The sequence below is a fragment of the Nyctereutes procyonoides genome, unplaced genomic scaffold (assembly GCF_905146905.1).
Source record: "Nyctereutes procyonoides isolate TBG_1078 unplaced genomic scaffold, NYPRO_anot_genome, whole genome shotgun sequence".
NCBI lineage: Eukaryota > Metazoa > Chordata > Mammalia > Carnivora > Canidae > Nyctereutes > Nyctereutes procyonoides.
Genome location: NW_026575135.1, coordinates 64896300 through 64920233, shown reverse-complemented (window position 1 = coordinate 64920233; position 23934 = coordinate 64896300). Strand labels below are relative to the sequence as shown.

At 33.8% G+C, this 23934-nt stretch overlaps 1 protein-coding gene across 4 annotated transcripts in view; it reads left to right on the top strand.

Moving 5' to 3' along the window:
- Positions 1–23934, top strand: part of DMXL1 (Dmx like 1) — a 126863-nt gene that overhangs the window by 100764 nt on the left and 2165 nt on the right. For 3 of the 4 annotated variants that reach the window (XM_055301783.1, XM_055301782.1, XM_055301784.1), the window contains 9 exons: positions 4867–4953; positions 7716–7837; positions 8167–8308; positions 11527–11587; positions 13211–13338; positions 17313–17405; positions 19413–19504; positions 20630–20682; positions 22551–22768. In XM_055301783.1, coding sequence (XP_055157758.1) covers positions 4867–4953; positions 7716–7837; positions 8167–8308; positions 11527–11587; positions 13211–13338; positions 17313–17405; positions 19413–19504; positions 20630–20682; positions 22551–22768 — 996 coding nt within the window. Of the gene's footprint in view, positions 1–4866; positions 4954–7715; positions 7838–8166; positions 8309–11223; positions 11476–11526; positions 11588–13210; positions 13339–17312; positions 17406–19412; positions 19505–20629; positions 20683–22550; positions 22769–23934 lie in introns of those variants that run through there. The other variant, XM_055301785.1, reaches the window with a different exon arrangement.

The window sequence follows — 23934 nt, the reverse complement described above, 5'->3', positions numbered from 1 at the left end:
CTTTCCTACCTTAGATTTTATGATCCATCATTATTATTATCAGTACTTTGCAAAAATCCTCATCCCTTTTGTGCTATTCTATTTTGTATTTGCCTTGAAAATTCGCAAACCTGGGGCACCTGGGTGGCTCAGTGGGTTGAATGTCTGTCATTGGTTCGCGTCATGATCCCAAGGTCCTGGGATAGAGCCCCATGTCAGGCTCCCCGCTCAGCAGGGAGTCTGCTTCTCCCTCACTCTTTGCCCCTCCCCCTGCTTGTTGCTCTCACAGTCTCTCTCTCAAATGAATGAATTAAAAAAAAAAAATTCCTAAACCTGTTTAAATGCAACTTCCTTTCTACTCTGTGCCGTTATAACCAAAGCAACATGCTTCCCTCCTTGGTGAGTCACAAACAGCAGGCTGAGTTGTCACACAAAGAAACCTTTATTTACAGCAAATAAGGAGATCACGGGAAATGGCTTTTACTTAGGATTATAATGAATATTTAGATAGGGAAGCCTGGTCATCCTGTGCAGAGGGACATAAGGACATGTGTAGGTCTTAAGGAAACTTGCCTATATACATATTATTATGGAAATGAGGCTAGTGCTACTCTTTGATGGAGCTATTAGTATTACAATGAGGTAAAAGCAGTCATCCTCAATCTAGAGATAACTCTGTGGTCCATCTGTGCAGGCAGGAGTCAGGGGTTAAGATCACACTGGTCTGGGTCGTCTGGGCTGGCTGGAGGTCTTATCAGGGCAGGTGCTGTTGCTGGAAGGGCAGTTTTGCTTTCTGTTTGCCTGAGTTAAGAGATAAGCTGGAAAGGATGGCCTAAAGAACAATGTGGAACAAAGGTCAGTGAATCCAAGCAAGTAGTCAGTAAAGGTCAGATCTTGGGGTCTAGCTAGTGACACCTTTACCTACATTAGCTGAATGTGGATGGAAAAAAGGCACAAATCCTGGGCGCTTGCCTTAGTTAAAATATATAGCCACAAATCCCAAATTAAACTTTCCAACAATCAAAATAAATTGCTATGTAGTGAATTTGTTTTCTTGTTCTCTCTTCTATTTCCCCATTTTTGCCCTATTTGCTCAAACTTAACAATATTCCTTTGCTGTTTCCCACCAGTGACCTTGTTTTGCCATCAAAATAAATGCATGGGATTTAAACTAATCTTCTACCACCAAATCTTAACTTCTGTTCTATATGTAGATATTTTGCTCTGCCTTTTCTCGTAATAGATGAACTGTCACTTTTTTGTCCCAAGACCAGATCTTCCATTCAGTCTCCTCTTTATCTACCCAAGGACTTTGCTTCAGTAGTTATCTTCCCTCCTTCCATGATAAATATTTATCTTTCTCTTAGATTATTCTCAGCATAAGCAAATATATTTTATTGTCTTACTTTCAAATGAAAACTGAAAGACCTACCTTTGAATCTGTCTGCTCTTCCATTTATGTAATTCCCTATCTAGGAAAATTCACTTGTAGAATTGCCTATAAAATCATTAAAGAAGACTTAAAGAGTAATTTTGCAAAAACCTCGTGAAGGTACCATCCAGTTTAAGAAATAAAACATTATCAGGGATCCCTGGGTGGCTCAGCGGTTTAGCACCTGCCTTTGGTCCAGGGCGTGATCCTGGAGTCCCGGGATCAAGTCCCATATCAGGCTCCCTGCATGGGATCTGCTTCTGCCTGTATCTCTGCCCCCCCCCCTCTCTTTCTCTCTCTGTCTCTCATGAATAAATAATCTTAAAAAAAATAAAACATTATCAATTCAGTCAAATGCCCCTGTGAATCTTCCCAGTGGATTTCCCTCCCTATTCACCAATAGTCACCTGTCTCTCTAATCTACTTGAGTATTATCTCCAGTCCACTCTGCTGAGATTTTACTGATCACTCGCCCTTGACTTCCAGGATGGTAAATTCAGTAGTCAATTCTGTCTTCCTTTAATTCAGTTTTTCAGTATCCTTTGGTACTGTTAACCTCAGCCACCTTCTTGAAATTTGCTTCACTTGGTTTCTGTGGATCATATTTGATTACTAAGGATTCATAGTTGGAGAATATTTCCTATTCTATCAGAATGTTTTCTGTTTTATCAATTTATTATGTAAGTATTTCTTTTCAAAAACTACTCCATCTTAAATTGGCTTATCTTTTTCCCATCTGGAAACGTTGGGTGTCTCAGGACTTAGTTCTCTAACCTTTGCTCTTCTTTGTCTTTACTTCTCTTTGAGTTATCTCATGGTTTAAATATCAACAGCTAGCTCTTAAATGATAACTCTTAAGTCAGATCTCTCTAGTCCATTCATTTCCTGAACTCTGGACTGGCTTTATTAATCTGATAGTTACCTCACCCTGAATGTCAAAACACAGAATTTTCTATCTTCTAATCTTAACCCAAATCCCTACTTTTTCTTCACATTTGTCTCATTAAATATTACGTTCACTCACACAGTTATCAGGTCTGAAAACTAGAAATTATCCTTTCTTTTTCTCTTTTATTCCTACTGTAAGTTCACTCCATAGCAAACTTTATCCTATTCCAACCACAACCACAGTACTACCAATGTTACTGCCCTAATCAAATCCATATCACTCCAGCTGCTAAAGTAGTCTCTTACCTGATTTCCTGGCAGCCATTCTCACAGCCTGTATACTTTGCCTCACAACATCCAGAATTACCTAAACCCTATAGTAGCTTCCTAGCTTTAAAATAAAATCTGAACCCTTTATTAAGGCTTAAGAGGCCATCTGTACACTGAATCCTGCCTGGTCTCTAATCTCACTTCCTACCACTTACCATTGTTCTCAAAATTAAATTTGCATAAGCTTTTGAGATACTAAACATCATTCTTTTCCCCCTTTCTCCAGATGATTCTCTTTTAGGTAATTTTGGGGCCACAATATTAAGAACTAATGTTTTATTAAATCTAGGTAATGAGAGGACAGGAATGTATTTTTCACATTAAAGAAGGCTTTTGAAGTTTATGCCTGCAGGAGCTTTCTTCCCCATAAATGTAAAATTTGAAAAAGCTCTGCAGGTAAAATGAATATATTTCCTGCCACCTATCTATTACCAGCAACTAACACACTCCTCTGTTGCCTGCAAAATATCATTTGTCTGTCTAATTTCTTCTGAATCCAGTAGTGGACACTTAATATGCTTCAGATACCAGGCAGATAGGGTGCTAAATTGGGATTTTGTCATAAAATTACAGATTTTGACTTACACATTATATTCATTGGATGGGCCTCTTGTAACCAGAGGAAAGATTTTCCTTAGAAAAGAAGTTGACTCTGAATCAACAAAAATGTTTGGCAAGCACTGAAATTCTTTTATGTTTGTTATCAGTTTGCATTTTAGATTAGAATATATTTTACATCTTTACATCTAGTGACTGTGAATTTTATTTGCATATGATTATTTGGGTTTGGTTATCTTACAAGTCTCAACTTTGCCATTCAACAGTCTTATTTGCCATTTTAAAACATACTGCTACCTCAGTTCTAGTAGTCAAACTGGACAGGCATTGTTGATGTTCTTATCTAAACTTTGCAGGAATTATATTTTTTATATTCTTTTTTTTTTTAATTTATTGTTAAGTAATCTTGACACCCAGTGTGGGGCTCGAATTCCCAACCCTGAGATCAAGATCTACATGTTATACTGACCTAGCTAGCCAGACATGCTAAGTCTGTTATATTCTTATGTTAAATTAATAACTTCTGCACTTCAAAATGAGTTGTGAATCATTTTATACTAATTCATTTTAAAGATTGAAGGTTAGGCATATAAAATAAGATGAAATAATATCCAAATTAACATTTCTAATTCTTAATAATTGCCTCCTCTTTTTACCTCTGTTTATTTTAGTAAATGTTGATTTTATACACTATTCTCTTCTGAGTTCAAAGGCCTAGTATATACCTTCTCTGGGGTAAGCAGAAGGTCACATATATTTCCCTCATCTAAACTACATTGAATTATGGTTTATTCAGCTATTAAAAATGACTACTGGCCTGGGAAAATTATTGAGATTTTCAGGGTTTCAGGTTGTTTTTTTGTTCATTTTTTTGTTTTTATAAATTAGAAGTTGCTTTAGACTAAGAGTCAGTAAACTGTATTCAGCTGTCTGCATTGGACCTGTTTTTCTATAGGCAGTAAACTAAGAATGGTCCTTATGGGGATCCCTGGGTGGCTCAGCGGTTTAGCGCCTGCCTTTAGAGCAGGGCGTGATCCTTGAGTCCCGGGATCAAGTCCCACATTGGGCTCCCTGCATGGAGCCTGCTCCTTGAGTCCCGGGATCAAGTCCCACATCGGGCTCCCTGCATGGAGCCTGCTTCTCTCTCTGCCTGTGTCTCTGCCTCTCTTTCTCTCTCATGAATAAATAAATAAAATCCTTTAAAAAAAAAAAAAAAAGAATGGTCCTTATATTTTTAAAAGGTTGTTTAAAAAAAAAGATTTATATGCAACAGTGATCCTCTTTGATATGCAAAACATATATTTGCCTTTTGACCTTGTAATATTTATAAAATATTATCCAAGGCTAAGAAATAGGGTAAAAAAATCTTATTTCAATAATTAGAATGTCTTAATCCTTTAAAGTTAATTTATTGGAAACATAAGCAATTAATGAAGTTGTATATTGTATCAACTGTCTTTTTATACATAGGAGGGCAAGCTGGAAAAAATTTTAATTTCCCTGATCAAATAAGTTTTATTTTAGGGATAGTTAGCATGTAAAATAGTGCCTTTGGTTTTGAAATATCTAAGAAGTTTCTTAAAATAATTAATGCAAGTATTAAATGACAGATTAGATTACATATTTTTTTTCTATTACTAAAATCACTATATTTTTATGTTCTCTTTCTTTCCATTTAGATAGAAGCAGACTTGGGATATCCTGGAGGTAAAGCAAGGATTATTCACAAGGAATCTGACATCATTACTGCCTTTGCTGTTAATAAAGTAAGTGCATAGACTTTTTATTCTTTGATTATTAAGTATTCATAATAGTTGAAGAATGTCTTCTATTTTGTCAGTGTATTCAGTATTAGTATTTCTCTTTCCCAAAGCTACTTCCCACTACCTAAATTGCAGTCTGAATAAATTCTGTTATAAAATTATTATATTGTTTGATAATTAAATTTATTGGACATGTAACAGATAAAATAATGTTTTAGTACTACACAGAATATCAAGTATTTATATATGCAGTAGCCTAAGAGTCTATACAACACATTCTAGCATTTAATCCAAAGAGGTTTTTTTATTTTCCTTATATGAATATGTTGAATGTGATTATTAATATTAGATCAAATTTAAGCTTTTATATATGACTTATAGAAATTCTCCTTCATTGACTTACAGCTATAGTAGCTGCCTAACTAGTTTTTCCTTTACATTCCTTAGTCTTCTACTCAACATGTTCCTTAAAGCTGTCTTTGACCTCCTTAAAGAAGGGGTAGCCTTAGATATACAATTGTCCAAAGTCAAAATTTGTTTTATTCATTTATTGATTTGTTGATTTTATTGATTTTTCATTTATTTATTTGAAACATTGAGCAAGAGAGACGGAAGAGAGTGAGCAGAAGCAGGGTTGGGTCAGAGGGAGAAGGAGAAACAGACTCTCCACTGAGCAAGGGGACTCCATCCCAGCACCCTCGAATCATGACCCAAGCTGAAGGCAGACGCTCAACCTACTGAGCCACTCAGGCGCCCTATTTATGTATCTTTATTTCAAAATTTGTTTTAGTCATTTTCTGTTTTCCCTAAATGCCTTGCTGTACAGTTTCATTTATACACACACACAAATACATATATACACTTAAATATGAATGTCTCCTTTTTATGTATTCCTAATTTTAAAAGAATTTTTAAGTATTATTTAGAAAAATACCCTATGGCATTACACATTCAGTAATCATTTCACCAGTTCTCCATTTTTATAGTCTGTATCTTTCTTTTCTTTGATTTTTTCCTAGGTAGGTCCTTTATCATTCTGTCCTCATCTTTCCCTGTGTCCTTTGTCTCATTTCCCTCTTAAACACACTGCTGAACAGTGACTAGTTCTGTTGAAGACAGGCAAGTTTGGGATCAGCCCCTTAGCCAGGTAGTTCTCATGTTGTAGTATCTATGCATTATGATAATATATATGTCAGATACAAATACAAAATTATTTTCTACACCCAACAAGTATCTCCCTTCCCTTAAAAAAAAAATGTGATTTTAAGTATTCTGTGCTATAAAACAAACTTCTTTTTCTTTTCTTTTTTAAATATATATAAGTAACTAGTAATGAACAATCATCCACATATATAAAATCTGTTGTTCACTGTGCAGGAAGACGACCTGTTTAATTTTTATTCTTCCAGATTGATTATTGTTTTACATCCTTGCTTAATTTGTAGCTGAGAAGTAATACCTTTTGCTTTAAATTGCATTATTTTAAAATGGTGATGAGATTGAACTTTTTCCCACTTGTTTAGTTGTGAATTATCTGTCTTAAGAACTGTGAAAGGTCTGAGATCTTTCCCTGCATTCAAGCTAACAAGTTATCTTTCTCAGTTTAATGGATGCTGTGAGAAGACACAAGACTCCTAGGCCAGAGACCAAAAATAGTTTATTACTAATAGCAGAAACAGTATCCAGAATATCAGCATTTATTTATGCTCTCATTCCCTGTGTGGTAGAGAAGGGGCCAAATGATAACTGTACATAGAGTGGGTTGCATTATAGGAAAGGAATACTGAGTTTAAGGAACCTAAATCCTCTCTATTGGACTGTATCTGCCTTTTGATCTGGAGGGAGACACTATAGGTGTATAGCTATTCTGAAGAACAAACATAGTAAGTCACCAGGCATTCAGAAATGGGGAAACCTATGGAGGATTTATTTCTGAGAAGTCTCATTATATCTTATCTCATTATATCTTTTTTTCTAGAGTATTTTTTCGTTTCAGTTTGTATTAGGATTTTACATATGGAAATGTTAACCTTCTTTTCTCTTTGCTGTCATATCATTTTATTTTCTGTTTTAGAGATGAGTAGTTTCGGTTCATAGATGTTTAAAATTTTTATCATTTAATCTGACCAACTTTTTTTAAAAATTTATTTTAGAGAGAGAGAGAGCAGGGAGCAGAGGAGAGGTCAGAGGGAAAGGGAGAGAGAAACTTGAGCAAAACTCCACACTGAACACAGAGCCTGATATAGGGCTCCCATCTCACAACCCTGAGACATGACCTGAACTCAGACCAAGAGTCAGATACTTAACCTATTGCACCATTTAGGTGTCCCTAATCTGACCAACTTTTCACTTATGATTTATTCTGACATACTTTCCCCACTCTTTTTCTGCCCCCCTACACTTTTTCTTTGTGAGCGTCTCCCAGATTATGTTTTTCTTATCTAAGATGGAAAGCTTTAGGTGAAAGTGATACTATCATACTTGAATAATGTGCTATTATTTCTTTAGTATTTTTTTTTATCTTCCTTACCTTTTTCTACCTTCTAGAGCTTCAATCCAGTATCTCCCTCCACATTTCTGAACTGTACAAACCTTAGGGAAACTGTACCATACTAGGAGACTGGAGACAGAGTGCTAGGAGAAGAAATAAAGTGGTATCTTAAAGTTAGCATTTCTAGGGGCTATTTTGTAATTTCCATTTTTAAAAGTAGCTCATATACATGTTGTACTTTTTTAATTTAAAAATTATGATATTTTTTTTTAAGGCAAATAGAAACTGCATAGCAATTGCTTCAAGCCATGATGTTCAAGAACTGGATGTTTCTGGAATTCTGGCTACACAGATCTATACTTGGGTAGATGATGATGCTGAAATGGAAACCAAAGGGTACTTATGTACTTTGTTTTTACTCAGTAATGGTGTGTTAAAAATGATGATATCCACAGAACTATAGCTTTCAAAATTTTTTAGAAGAATATTTCTAAGTAAGTGTAGTGGATGCTGATAGGCTAAAGAGTGAAAAAGGGGTAGCAGGTGCCTAAAAGAAGGAATTGAGGGTTAGAAGAGAGTAAAGTAAGAGGAGTACCAGTTAGGAGTTAAGAGCTGAAGAAAATTTTTAGAGGGAAATGCAACATCATATATTAGAGCTTTAAGGTATCACAGAAGAAATGAAGAACTGATGGGTTGCTTTTATTCCAGTTGATGTTCTTTTGTAGATCAGAAGATTTCTTGGTTATACATGCTCGTGATGATTTAACAGCTGTGCAAGGTACAACCCCATATACACATAGCAATCCTGGCACTCCAATCAACATGCCATGGCTTGGTAGTACACAGACTGGCAGAGGAGCATCTGTGGTACGTAAAGTTAAAAATATTGTGTATAAAAATATATATATATTGTGTATAGGGGTGCCTGTGTGGCTCATTTGGTTGAGCGTTGATCTCAGCTCAGGCCTTGATCTCAGGATCATGAGTTCAAGTCTCACATTGGGTTCCTTGTCTAGCATGGGATGAGCATGCCTAGCATGCTAGGCATGGAGCCCACTTTTAAAACAAAACAAAACACACAAAGTAAAAAAAAATTGTGTATAAATGTCCCTTTTTTCCCCCTCTAGTTTAATAGATAAGGAATGATTTAAACATTTTTTAAAAATTCTTAATCTTTTTAGTAAGTCATACTTGCTAGAAATTATGAATTTTGATTGTAAAGAATAGTATGTTTTCATATAAAAAAGATAATGAAATTATTTTAAATAATTAATTTAAAATACAAAGAGCTGTATCTTAAAGTTATTTGTAACTTACTGGTACAAATCAGGCATCAGCAAGCTCTGGTTTGTGGGTCAAATCTTGCTCAACAACTGTTTTTGTATAAACATGCTTGAGAATAGTGTTTATAAACATTTTTCAGTAGTAGAAAAAAAAGTCCAAAGAAGAATGGTATTTTGTGACACATGAAAATTATATTAATACTTAATGATGATATATGGTGTCAGAGAAACCCAGGGCCAGTAATTCTTTCAGTGGCCTTCTGGTGGTGAAGTTATTTTCAGTTCCCTAATTCCTGTAGAATTCTTGCCTTGCCCTCCCCCTCACCCACCAATTTTTTTTTTAACTAATTAGCAAAGGTAGTTTTTTAGTTTTTTAATTTTTTTTTAAATTTAAATTCATTTTGCCAACATGTAACACCCAGTGCTCATCCCATCAAGTGCCCTCATTAATCATGATTAAGACTTAATCATCCTTAATAATACCTTATGGTATTTTATTTTATATTAATGTAGTTCTTGTTGCTCATATAACCTTATTATTCTTTGAGATATCTGTTGAAATAGCTGTTACAATTTCTCCTACTTTTCATTTTTCAGATGAAGCTTAAGATCCAGAAAGGTCTAGTGATTTAATCTAGGTCATTATCTCAGATTTGTGGTAGAGCTTATATTAAAGCCCTCTTAGTTCATTTATTTCAGATAGGTGTGTTTGAAGTATTGAAGAATTTGAAGAGCTATCTAATAATTGTTCAAATGAAATGACTTGGTCATTTATAATTCACTTTTGTCCAACTAACAGATATATTAAAATTCACTTATAAAACCTACTGATATTATGATCCTTTAAAGGGAAACTTAAAGAGAATATACAAAATATATAAAAAGAAAGAATGGGCAATTTTTCTAGTTTCAGAGAATATGGTGCAGTTCTTCCAGTAACAACAAATTTCTTGTTGGTCTCTCTGCTTCCACACTTGCTCCATGTGTTCTCTATACAGCGGCCAGAGTTGCTCTTTCTAAAGCATCTAGGTTGTCACTCCAGTGTTTAAAACTTTCAGATCTCCCAGTACAACTTTAAAAAAAACAAGTCCTTAACATTGCCTGTAAGGTCCTCTGTGATTTGACCCTTGCCAGCCTCTGCAGCTTCTCTCTATTCATTCTATACCTGATTCACTTTGCTCTAATTACAGTGGCCTTCTGTCTCTTGAAAGCATCAAGCTCATTGCTTGGTTAGAGCCTTAGCCTTCTTTCTGCTTCGAATATCCTTTTTTTTCTTTAACCATTCAGATCTCAGCTCATGTTCCCAGCGATTTCCCTTGCTTCCTTAGTGAAGGCATCTGTCCCTCCTTACTCTACCCATAGTCATTCTATGTGTCATCCCCATTTTATCATCTTTATGGCCTGTAGCAGTTTCGAAATTATCTGTTCACTATTTAGTTGTCTTTTTTAATGTACTCTGTTATGTAAACTCTGTGAGAGATTATTATGCCTGCCTCAGACATTTATGATCTCTAATTAGAATGGCATTTTAGCATACAGTCAGTGCTCAGAAAAATACTTGTTTTTACTCCAGAGCATTATAATACACAAATATACCTTTGTCATTCCTGTTAGGACTGAATTTTCTTTCTATCTCCATCTTAGAAGGATATCTTTTTAGAGGGGAACATTGTGATTTGTAAGCATAATTAATCTGATTGGCCCTACTCTGTCCTCAAAAAGAAGAAACCAGTATAATAAAGGGATTATTTTTTATAAGGATCTTGTAAAATAAGTTATGTTTTCTCTAGTGTTCTGCATATGTGCTTAGAAACTTTATTAAACCTGTTTATGTATTTTTTTTTTACTTACGATTCTACTTTGATTAGTCAGAAAGAAAGGTAAAAGAATAGGAATATTTAGGCATTTCTTTAAAAGGAACATGAGATTGCAACATCAAGTTTGCTTGAACTTGAAGTAACTCTCAGCAGGTTTTCATTTTTTTTTTGTAGAGAATTAATAAAATATTTTCTTCTATTGCTTTATTGAATTATTAATTCTAACATGAAAGAATCCTTGTTAAGACCAATCTGTGCTATTTTGCAATATAATTACAACCATAAACATATTCTAGTGTTTCTTTCCTTCACCATTTCTCCCTGTCTGCTCTCTTCTCTACCTACCCAATCTCCACTTTACTCACAACTTTAGTCTCATGGACAGTTTAAATCCACAAGAGCAACAACAACAGTGAAAAATCTACTCAAGACTGATGCTACAAATTTAGGATAACATATAATTGTAGTTATGGTGCTGGATAAATAGGAAACGTTATTAAAATTATCTCTTTAATTTCACATATTTATTCTTATTTGACAGGCTACTTAAATCATTCAAAGCATGATTTTAAAATGGATAAACAGTTCCAAACTACCAGTTAAAAATTTATACGATTTTCTGTTTACCTCTTTTTTTTTTTCACATGCCTTCTGCCTATCTTTTTAACCTTGTACTATTCAGGATTATTCCAATAAATTTAATGGGATCAGAAAAGAATTGGCAAGAAAGGAGGTAAGACTAAATTCTCAAGGTGACTTTGTTCTTAGAGCTTAGTCAATGATGCAGAAAATGTATGTACACTTAAATATAAGAGAGCTGAGCTATTTAAATTCTGTTATGTTTAGTATTTTTAGCACCCATAATGGTAGTTATAGAATCACATAAAAGTAAACAAATAAATGTTATTTGAATTTCCTGTCACAATTTATTTTTAATACTACATTTTATTGTAACTATAGAAGAGTGATTCTTCTCTGTTAACAGATGATTAAGAAAGCCATTAATAATGTCAGAAGAATGACTTCTCATCCAACTCTTCCTTACTGTAAGTTAATAATAATTAGCCCAGTGTTCTAAGGAATTTAAAGCAAGTTTTTAGTTTCAATTGAAAGATAGTCAGCTATTTTACTTTTTTTGTAGAGAATGTTTGCTAGCCAATAAAATCTTCATTTCAAAATTGGATAAAAATAGAAAAAAGTTTACCGCATCAAGTTACGCTTGATGCAGTAAATTTTTACTATGTTGACCGCATATTTCTATGTTAGAACATTTTATTTTTGAATATTTTTGGACTCTACACAATCGTAAGTTATAGTCAATAATTACTGTTTTAATAATTGGATCACTCCCATCTTTAATTACATCGATTAGAACCCTATCTTGGTCATTTATTGCCTCATCATTGTCACTTTGTATTTGACTAATATTTTGTCATTTTGCTTTTTATCAGACACAGTAATCGTAGAGGCGTTGAAATTGGCTATTAGTAAGTTCTTATACTCTGAGGCAGTCTATATTATTTTCAGTTAATATCCTTGGGAATGTCAAAAGTTTTTCTCTTTTAATAAAGACCTTAACTAATGGGGAGTTTATTTGGAACATTGAAGCAGAGAAAAAAACAGTAAGGACAACTTTAAAAATAACTTGTGGGTTGGAATCGTATTCATACTGTCATTTGAGTATTTAAGCTCAAGCTTTTTTTAATATGATTTTTGAGTTGTGCCTGTCAAGTTGTCCTACCACACAGCAATAAGCACAGTGCCTATTAATTAAAAAGTATTTGTGTCCCTTCAATTTTTTAACACTTAAAAAATTTTACTGCTCTCTCTTAATGAGAGATATTCTGATAAAATAAATATGCCAAAACCAGTTTTGTTTTCTACTTCACTGTCCTAAGTACTACAAGCAACCATTATCAAAATTACATACCAATGTCCACCAAAGGGTTTAATAAAACCATGTATTTAAAATAGAGTAACTTCTATTATTATACTAAAGGTATGAAATATGTAAATTAATCATTTTTACTGCATTACTACTGATAATTATACTTAACACAAACTGAGTCCCCCATGTTAAGCATATTTCTAAATGACTCTAATTCACCCAGGAATTGGTTAAGTGGTTATTATACAAGGTATTTATTAAAGGCTATTAAAACATCATTGAGATAATTTGAAAAGGAAATGAAACTGCAGAGCTGTGATTTAATTGCCTCTGTCCTGTAGTGTGAGGGTATATTCTTATTCAAATGAAAATAGATCATGAAATTATCTTTCTAAGATTAAAGTATTCAAGCAAAATTTCATAACAAAGGTGAGTTCATGTAAACTGACTATGATTCATTTCATAGGTGTTTCTTTCATTAAAGTTTTTACCTGGATTCAAAAACAAACCTTCCTAAGATTACTGCAGTAAATTTGCAATTTTTTTTAAAGATTTTGTTTATTCATGAGAGACACACAGAGAGAGAGAGAGAGAGAGAGAGAGAGAGGCAGAGACAGAGGCAGAGGCAGAGGCAGAGGAAGAAGCAGGCTTCATTCAGGGAGCCCGATGTGGGACTCGATCCCAGGGACCCCAGGATCACACCCTGAGCCAAAGGCAGGTGCCCAACCCCTGAGTCACCCAGGGGTCCCTAAATTTGCAATTTTTGCTCCTTATTATGCAGATCTGACTGGAGCTCAGGATGGAAGTGTCAGAATGTTTGAATGGGGCCATTCTCAACAAATAACCTGTTTTCGATCTGGTGGCAATTCAAGAGTTACAAGAATGAGGTTTAACTATCAAGGAAATAAGGTAGTATATACAAACACAAATGGGAATATGGTTTGATTTTGTTGGAAGTTTATAAATGTGACTAGTCTGTATTTCTGAAGAGAACAGCTCAATGAGCTAATGATAAAGTATTATGCTATATTCTTTTTTATAAAATTATTTTCAAAGAATTTTACATTCTCATAATACTTACATTCATTTGGTTCTTCTTGGAATGACCTTTTGTGTTATGCATATGAGTATTGTGTATGTATATGTATCCATTAAAATTCACTTAAATGATGCTTTAGGACCAAATGATTATAGAACCATCATATATTACACATTTTTGATTAAATACTTCTACTTTCTTTGTCTTCTGGAATGTACTCAAAGTATGGTCAAGTAGCAAGTAAAATCTGAGAGCTTATTAAAAATTCAGATTATTGACTCTACTACAGACCTACTGAGTCACCATCTGTATTTTAACCAGATACTTTTGTGATTTGTGCATACATTAAACTTTTGAGGACTCTCTAGAATAGCATATGAACAAATCATGGCCTAGCCACATGTTTTGTAAATAAAAGTTTTATTAGAACAGAGCTACCTCACTCATTATTTGTTTTCTGTGATTACTTTTCCACTACAACAACAGAGTTCAGGAAAACAAAGACTTATAGACAGTAAGCCTGAAATATTTATGATATGACCCTTTAAGTAAAGGCTTTTCAACCCTGCTCTAGAGTATCCCTTACTGTCTTTACTTCCCATAATCCTGTTTTCCTCAGACTGCCTCTCTGCCTGCTGTGGTATTTCACTATCACGTTCAGCAACATTTAAAGGGGAAATCAGCCTGCTCTTTGTCTTCAGAGCCAAGCTTCAGTAAAAACAAACAGCACTCTCACAAATGGTCCATCTTGCCTTTTCTTTTCTTTCAACTTCGAAACCTTTCGCTCTTCTCACATGTTCTTTGTATCATGATGTGCTACATACAGCCTTCTTGCCTACCACATTTATCACTTAACTCTGTTACAGTTCCCAAAAGTCAAAGATAACTTTTTCATGTAGCTATGAAACTATAACTTTTGAGAGCATATGGTTTCTTAATACCAATTGGCAACATCCTTTGCTCCTTAATGGGAATTGAGGGGATTTAATCTAGAAGCTTTTAGAGTTCTATAATTTCAGTTGTGTAACATATCAGTATGCTTTAGCACTCATGCTTTTCTACTTTGGTTGTCAATATCATATTGCTCCTTAGCTAGTCTCTGTACCTCAACTCTTTACCTTTCTAGTGCATTCTTCCTATTGCTACTACAGTTATATAACAAATAATATAGTTATATAACTACACCTTACGGGAGATCACATTATTGATGATTTCAAGAGCCCTTCAAGGCTCTTATATGGAAGCCTATATTCTTTAGCATGGCCTTCTATACCTTCTATAGTCTGAATTATTGTCTAAACTTAACGCTCACCATAGCCTTCCACATATGCTATTTGAAGGCACAAAAAACTATTCTTCATTACCTCCCCAAGTATATTTAATAGATAGTCAACTAACTGTCCATTCACCATGGCCATGAAGGAGCCAAATGGCACAGAAGCCTACTATAGTAAATAAAACAGTTGACAGTTATGCTGGTCAGTTTGTCCATTATGAACAGAAATGGGCTGCCTAATGTTATTGAGCCTAAAAAGAGGCATTAAGTGGAATAATGACCTGTAGGGGACAGTTCCTTAGATTCAGGAAGATATACTGCATTCTAAAACAAATATAAGCTACTATGAAATAAAAGTAGAAGAACAAGGAAGAATTTTTGGAAATTTAAAACACATGATTCCCAAAATTGGGTTTGTAGAACTACTCATTATAAGGACTGAATCACAGAATGAAAATAGTTGAAAATCAAGTTTGTGACTAGGAAGAACAAATTAGGAAATTACTCTATGATGAAAATAATACAAGAGGCAAATTAAGGCTAGATCCAGGAAAATTTATAAAAGACATTTAAAAGATATTTCAGAAGGAAAAAATGATGAAATAGAAAGAAACATTATATTCAAAGGAATTATTAAAATAAAAATATCCCCAAAACAAAGAAAAATAGAATTTTTGAAAAGAACCTACCAAGTACTAGGCCTAAGTGTTGAGAAACATTACATGCCTAGACACACCCTGATTATTTGATTTTTGTTTTTTTAATCCAAGAATAAAGACAGCTTCTAGGAAGGAGTAGGGATAAAATGGTTCCTTAGAACCTCTCCACCCCTCCCCTCTGAAATTAATGGCATTGGCCTACTCAAAAATAGAGATAACATATAGGGAAGCAGTATTCACAGAATTCTGATGGACAATGAATGGGAATTAGGTGTCATTATCTGTCCAAACTGCCATTCAAATTTCATGAAAAATATATTTTAAACAAAAATGTTTTAAGTGTGCAGACTTAACACATTCCATATACCCTTTCTGAAGACCATACATTAGGTCTACTCCAGAAAACAGGATAAATCACAAAATGGATAGACCTTGGGAAAATATCTGTAACAAATACAGTAAACAGTCGATTAATATTTCTAATATTCACCTTATTAGTCAAATTTATTTAAAGACAATAGAGAAGTAGATAAAGGATATGATCAGGTCATTTTATGAAACAACTATGCATGGCCAATAATCCTAATAATTGAAGAAATTCACATTAAAAATTAATCTTCCTTTTGTATATACCAACAAATATTTGAAGTTTTAGTAATAAGCAGTGTTGACTAATGTGTAAGGAAAATGGGTATATAAATTGACATTACCACTTAGGATTAAATTTTAGTTTTGCCAGTTTTAAATGATGTTATTTGGCAAAGCTTTCCCTTTTCTAGATTATCTATCTTACATAAATACTCAAAGGTACATGTACCAGAATATTTAAAGCAGCACTTTGTAATAGGGAAAATTGGAAACTGTCTCTAAGGAAAAAGTTTTCAAAAGTTATATTACAACTGTATAGTGTAATACTACACAACATAAGAATAAAGTAGATTGGGATCCCTGGGTGGCGCAGCGGTTTGGCGCCTGCCTTTGGCCCAGGGCGCGATCCTGGAGACCCGGGATCGAGTCCCACGTCAGGCTCCCGGTGCATGGAGCCTGCTTCTCCCTCTGCCTGTGTCTCTGCCTCTCTCTCCCTCTCTGTGACTATCATAAATAAATAAATTTAAAAAAAAAGAATAAAGTAGATTAAATGTATGGATATGAAAAGATGGCTGTAATAAGTAAAAAATGTAATTATGGAACTGTATATTTATTATGGTTCTCATTTTTTAAACAGCCCTAATCATAGACCAAATTTGAAATGGAACACATCAAATTGTCAAGAGTTGCTAGATCTGGAGATGGGAGAGGGCAAGAGTCCAAAGTAGACATTTATTTTATTTCATAAACTATATATATGTTATTTTTGCAATCTATAGAAAAAAATGCTTAATCTTACTCATCGTTTTATATGTGTAACATATAATTTCTCAATCGATAATTTTGGCATTTTCTCAAATTACCCTGAGTTCCCCCATAGTGGAAATTCTTTTACTGTAATAATTTTTGTTTTATTTTGCTTTCTACTGATGTTGACATGATTTTCGCATGTATTTCTAGAAGTCCTTAATTTACCTTTTTCATAGTGACAGTTTTCTGTTTTATATACTAAACATTTGTTGCACAATTAAATATGTGAATTCAGTATCCTATCTTTTGAGTATTTTTAGAGAATATATAGTCTGTGCTTTTGGTTGGTATAATAAAATGTGTGCCTAATGTTTGTTTCTTCTTTGTCACCTGAAATTCTTTTAAGCAGCAGCTAAATGTTTTTCTGGGCTAGATCCATGTGTAGGTGAAGTAAAAGTCAATTTATCAATTAAGTATTTAAGTTCAAAATTTGAGAGTTGCGGTTAAGGTATGGGGTTGATATGTGCTTTTGTATTTGTATTAAATACTTAAAAAAATTTTTTTCTCTAAGTTTGGAATAGTTGATGCTGATGGATATTTAAGTTTGTATCAAACAAACTGGAAATGTTGTCCAGTAACTGGAAGCATGCCTAAGCCATACCTGGTAAGCCAAAAATTCTTTCCTTTAAACTTTTTTGAATTTTTATTTTATTTTTGTTATTTTTGAGAGAGAGAGAGAAAGAGTATTTGGGGAGAATGGCAGGGGGAGAGAGAGAATCCCAAGCAGGCTGCATGCCCAGCATAGAAACCTACATAGGGCTCAGTGTCACAACCCTGAGATCATGACCTGTGCTGAAATCGAGCAGGATGCTTAACTGACTGAGCCACCCAGGCAATCTTTGAATTTTTATTTTTATTTTTAAGAGAACAAGAATATATATTTGAGGCAATAAATATTAAAGCAAAAAGTAAAATCCATTTAGTTCTGTGTATTCAGTCACTTTTATAAGCTTCTGTCCCTGTATTATGTGAAAAATAGTCTGTGAGGTTTAAAATTCTTAGTCTCTGGAAACCTGGAAAATTAACCTGTATCGACCAAACATGGTACCTCCAGATACCCATGGAACCTATGGGCTATTCAAGCTCTTTTCCAGCCTCACTAAGTTACATTGGGGATTATACTTAAAAAGAATGGTCAACAGACCACGCATCTCATGGGTTTGTTTTGTTTGTTTTTTTTTTAATTATCCCTTATGAACAAAGTAGAAAGGATATGCTATAGCTGGTACAATTATTTCTTTTTGCCCACATCTTATTTATTTATTTGTTTGTTTGTTTGTTTATTTTAGATTTTATTTATTTATTTATTTGAGAGAGAGAAAGAGCAGACGTAGAGGGACAGGCAGACTCTGTGCTGAGCACAGAGCCCAATACAGGGTTCAATCTCACAAGCCTGGTATCATGATCCAAGCTGAAATCAAGAATCAGAATTTAACTAACTGAACCACCCAGGCACCCCTTACCTTTACCTGTGTCTTTTAAAAAAAAACAAAAACAAAAAACTACATCTTTATTCAGGAATACACAGGTTTAATGAACCTTCTAAAGCTTCATAGAACACTGATTTTTATATATTCTTTAGGCCCTTTATAGTTCTAAACAATACCTATTAGGAAAATATTAAGAATATGAGTTAAGGTTCTGGTAATTCACCCAAGGTTAAATTACGGAGTATGGTACTGATCTAAGTGAAAGCAGGTAAGGAGGAGATTGGTGAGGGTACTATGAAAGAATTTATTGCTTCATATTTTCACTAAGCCAATAATAGATTTAAATATGTTAAAAAAAAGATTTAAATATGTTTATGTTCCCTAAGGGCCTGCCTTTTTTTTTTTTTTTAAGTTCTAAAAAGACAAATTAGATTGAAAATGTACATTACTGGATTTGTGGGGTTAAAGTGTATTTTGTTTGTGTTAAGGACATACCATCTAGCCCAGCTCCAGTGGTAGTCAGGGGCAATGGGGAAGTGACTCAAAAGAAAAATCTTAAATGTGATGGTTTTGACATACTTAAATCATTTTTTTATTGAAGAGAAACATCTGAACAAATTATCTTGGAAGTCTTTGTAATAGACTAAACCTCTCAGGTTACTGTTTGATGGACTGTTCAGAAACATTTTAAGTTTTCTAATTTTTTTGACTTAATATGTTGTTACATATTTGAAAAATTATTTGAGTTTAAACATTTCTGAAAAATAATAATCTAAAATTCTAGCTTTTTCTAAGAAAAAAAGTTCACACATTCTGAAAATATTTAACATTTAACCTCTTTTTGTTTTCTTTTGAACTTTTAAATGAATAAAAAACACAAGGTCTCGTAAAGACTTATAATACATATGGTTCAAAGGAAAGTGTGTGTGTGTGAGAGAGAGAGAGAGAAAAGGAGAGGCAAAACAAATGTGGCAGAATGTTCAAAATTGGTGAATCTGGGTAAACGGTGTATAGAATTCTCTGTATTACTCTTGAAATTTGTCTCAAGTTTGGGGGTAGGGAGGAAGACCCAAGAGGTTTAAGTAAGCCACAAATTACATGATCCCTTTTTGATTAATGCATGTACTTGGTCATAAAGTTGCTAAGGATAGAAATAAAATTTGTTTATTTCTAACTTCCAGACTTGGCAGTGTCACAACAAAACAGCCAATGATTTTGTGTTTGTTAGTTCCTCCTCTTTGATAGCTACAGCTGGTCTTTCAACTGACAATAGGTAAGAGATTATAACTGAAATTTAAGTATGTATCTGTATAGCTGAACTTTATTCTTTATTTGCTTTATATTTTTGTGTCTCAATAATGTTTTCACAGTTAAGCTTTTCAGTATTTTTATTATAAGCACTTGTTTCTTAGAGCATTTTTAGTTTTCTAATTATAAAGCTAAGGAAATTCTGGTGGCATTAAAAACAAAATCCATTCCTTCTGTATTATTAATACCCTGTTGTTAAGACTTTAGGAGAAAAGGATTTGATAGCAAAATTAATTTTCACTGTAGTATTATTCCTTATGCATTAAGCAAGCTTGAAGCAAAAAAAGAACTATTATTTATTGATCCTGCTCTTTTGTTAATCCTCATGGTGGCTCTATTAAGTAGATATTATCAGCATTTCACAATAAGAAGAAAACAAGAAACTCAAAGACTTTTTAGTTGTACAATAGCTAGTGAGTGGCAGCCTATCCTCATCTCCTCCCAAATCTTAAATATGTAAGAAAATGTCTCCTTCCTATCTCAATCTCCACAACCCCCTGTTTCACTTCCCTCATACAGCAGAATTCTGAGTGAATGCCTACTGAGATTGCTGAGCTTTTCTATTTCTCTGTGAGGCCTCACTTTGCACTAGAAATTGGATTGTAGGAATATGGAATCTTTAACCCATCTTGCATAGAAACTTTTACATATATTGGTGCTTCCTTTGCAACTCATAGAAAGGAGTAAAAGCTGCTCCCATTCATAGCAGGAATAAGCTTTCTTTGTGCTTGGAAAATTCAGAGTATCCTGCTATTGGTGTATGTCAGTCCATTTGTTAGAGAATCAGCAAATACAATAAGAAGTTTCTGCATTCAGGCTTTATGTTGTAATTATTTGTAAATACATGTCAATCTAAAATTACTCAGTTTTGTAAGTTAGTAGGTTTTTTTTAAAATTTTGTATAAAAATTAATCAGGAATAAATACATTGGATACTTATGTTTGGTTCTTTTATAAATTTAAGAACTTTTTGTGAGAGCAAGGTTCAAATGTTATATACTTGTTTGAGACAAGCTTACTTTTTATTCTGTTGTTAAAATTTTGTGTCACTCAGGTCTTTTTTTTTTTTTTTTTTTTTTTTTTTTTTTCAGGAACATATGTTTGTGGGATACTCTTGTAGCACCTGCCAATAGTTTAGTCCATGGTAAGTTTTGAAAGCATTTTATAAATTTTGGAAGTCAAGAAATTCATACACTTAAAGAGTTTTTTTAATGGATTTGTCTTTAATGACGCATATTTATTAGCCAGTGAGGTTTATTTGGCCCACAATGGCACAGAGTTGGAAAGCAGAAAAATGCAAGATATATAATTAGCTCATTAGCTGATGAGAGACAGTAGTAGAACAGAGATAATATGAAAATCATATGTCTTTATTTTGGATCTGATAGGCACAGGTCTGCATTGTGAACATCAGTTATTGTACAGTATTATATACCTTCTCTCTAATCATATTCAGCATTGTACTGGGAATTCTAACCAATGCAATAAAACAAGAAAAGGAAATAAAAGGTATACATTTGGAAGAAAAGAAATAAAAGTGCCTTTATTCACAGATGACATGGTTGTCTGTGTAGAAAATCTTAAAGAATCTACAAAAATAAATAAATAAACACTTTTGGAACTAATGTGCAAGTATGATAGAATCATGAAATACCAGATAACATACTAAAGTCATTTGCTTTCATATATGCCAGCTATGAATAATTGGAATTGAAATTTTTAAAAATCACTATTTATAATAGCACCAAAAATAATGAAATACTGAGGTGTGAATCTAACAAAATATGTATAGCCTCTGTTGGGGAAAACTAGAAAAAAAATAAAAAAATAAAAAGAAATCAAAGATCTAAATAAATGGAGAGCTAGTCCACATCCATTGTTGAGATGTCACTGCCTCCGAACTTTACAGATTAAATGCAACACTAGTCAAAACTCCCAGCCAAGATTTGTTAGGGGAAATATTTTTTTTAAGAAAAAATATTCCTTGTATTTATGTGTTTCTGATACTTACAAGGGTATGTATGTCTTCAAGTTCGCTAGTTGGGTGGTGTTTGTTTTGTTTTGTTTTGCATTGTTTAATCTGCCTTTAAATTTAAACATTTTTCATTCGAATGTTGTAGTTTTTAATCTCTGGACTTTTTATTTGTATCTCTATTTTTTATATTTTTCATGTCTCTACTTAACAAGCTTGATCTTTTATCCAGCTTTTTGAACATAAGGGATACAGTTATAATGACTTTTAATTTCTTTGTCTACTAATTCTATCATCTCTGTAATTTCTGGGTTATTTTCAGTGGATAGATTTTCTTCTACTTGGGATCCCTCGGTGGCTCAGCAGTTTAGCACCTGCCTTTGGCCCAGGGTGTGATCCTGGAGTCCTGGGATTGAGTCTCCCATTGGGCTCCCTGCATGGAGCCTGCTTCTCCTTCTGCCTGTGTCTCGGCCTCTCTCTCTCTCTCAATCTCTCTCTCTCTCTCTCTCTCTCTGTGTGTGTGTGTGTCTCATGAATAAATAAATGAGATCTTAAAAAAAAAGATTTTCTTCTCCTTATGGATTGTATTTTCCTGCTTCTTTGCATGCCTGTTGATTTTGTAGTAGATACTAGGCATTATTAATTTTACCTACTCCTAAGGCAAACCCTTCTGAGTATTCTATGCCTTATGAATTATGAGGTTTTCCACTATGGCTGGTGGGAATAGGAACCCAGACCAACTTGGGGTCCCCTTGTGCCATGGCCAGAAAACACTCTATAGTCAATAAACAGAGGCAATTGTATAGCTCCCCCAGAGTTTGCTTCCCATCTATTAGAGATCATTTTTCTTTGCCTGATATCCAGTGTCTCAAACCATTGTTCCCTATGTATCATTTAATTTTTTAAATTGTTTCAGGTAGGTGGGTAAGTTTGGTGACCTATCATTCTACCTTGGCCAAAAGCCAGAAGTCTGTTTCTTATAACATTAATTGACTTTTACTTTTTTATGTTATGTTATTTTATTTTATTTTAATTTTTAGCTTTTACATGCCATGATAGTGGAGCTACTGTTTTAGCATATGCTCCAAAACATCAGCTTCTAATATCAGGTGGAAGAAAAGGCTTTACATGTGCATTTGACCTTCGGCAACGACAGCAGAGGCAGCTATTCCAGAGCCATGATTCTCCTGTTAAAGCCATTGCTATTGATCCAACGGAAGAGTACTTTGTCACAGGATCTGCTGAAGGCAACATAAAGGTAAGTACAGTAATGCCACAGTATCTACAAAATGAAAAGTCATCTTCAGAAACCTTAAGTCTTTAATCATACCAGTCTGTTTAAATAATAGAGATATTAACTCCTATTTTGGTCAACATGTTGGTTGCTGTTTAATAAAACTTTTAATAAATGAAATAATATTTAACTTGAAATTGTCTTTTTCAGTTGTTTTCAAATATGCTTGGTTAATGTGCAAAAGAACTTGATTTTCTGTAGATACAAACATATTTCAGACATTGGAATTAGTCTTGACTTCCAGTTTCAGAGTTATTACTGAATTCAGTTTCAGGTACTGTGAAATGTACTAACATATTCCTTTATCCTGAATTGCTACCCCCCCCTTTTTTTTTTCATTCATAGCATAGCATCTGGCTACTCAGTGGCTGATTGAAGAATTCTGAATGTACCTGAATAAGCCCTGTCCTTCTCAAACTCCACTGTGTTTAAAACTGAGAGGTTGTTTAAAATGTGAAGCATCTTATTAAAATGCATCCCATCTCAGAAATAGTCAGATGGTAACTCTAAGCTCAGGAATGTGTATTTTTATAATATATACCTAGCACTCATGATGGAGGGTCCTCTGGCCACATTTGGAAAGATCTTCAGGGAGAAGTCACTTTAGTCAGTAAGTTATTGTAATGGTCAGTGACCCACTGAAGGAGCCTGCATTCTTAGAATCCGTTATTTGAGAACCAAGCACTTACTATTCAGTAAGTTAGGCTACTTTGAAAATGAAAATCTTAGTAAATTAAGTATACTAAAGTTAATGATAATTTATCTTGAGTTGGAACATAGTTTTGCTTTTTCTAAGGCCCTGTTTCCAGTGGTTCTAACCCCTTGCTGGGTATTATACAGGATTACCCCATTATAAACTACACAGCACAAACTTCTGAGGGTCCCTATGATACTACAGATTTCTATAGCCTTGTACACTTAACCTCTTGTACCTCAGTTCTTCTCTCCAGTGCAAGTTTTAAAATCCTTCCCTTCCTAAATGGATGGATTTTGAAGAATGTAATAATATCAAAAGGATTTGGAAAACTGAAAAAAACAGTCAAGAGGTTATGACCTTAGGCTTACGGAGGTTTTTTTCCATCTTTGTTCTAGAAATTCCTTATGTGTTCAAGAAAACAGGCCTAAATTTT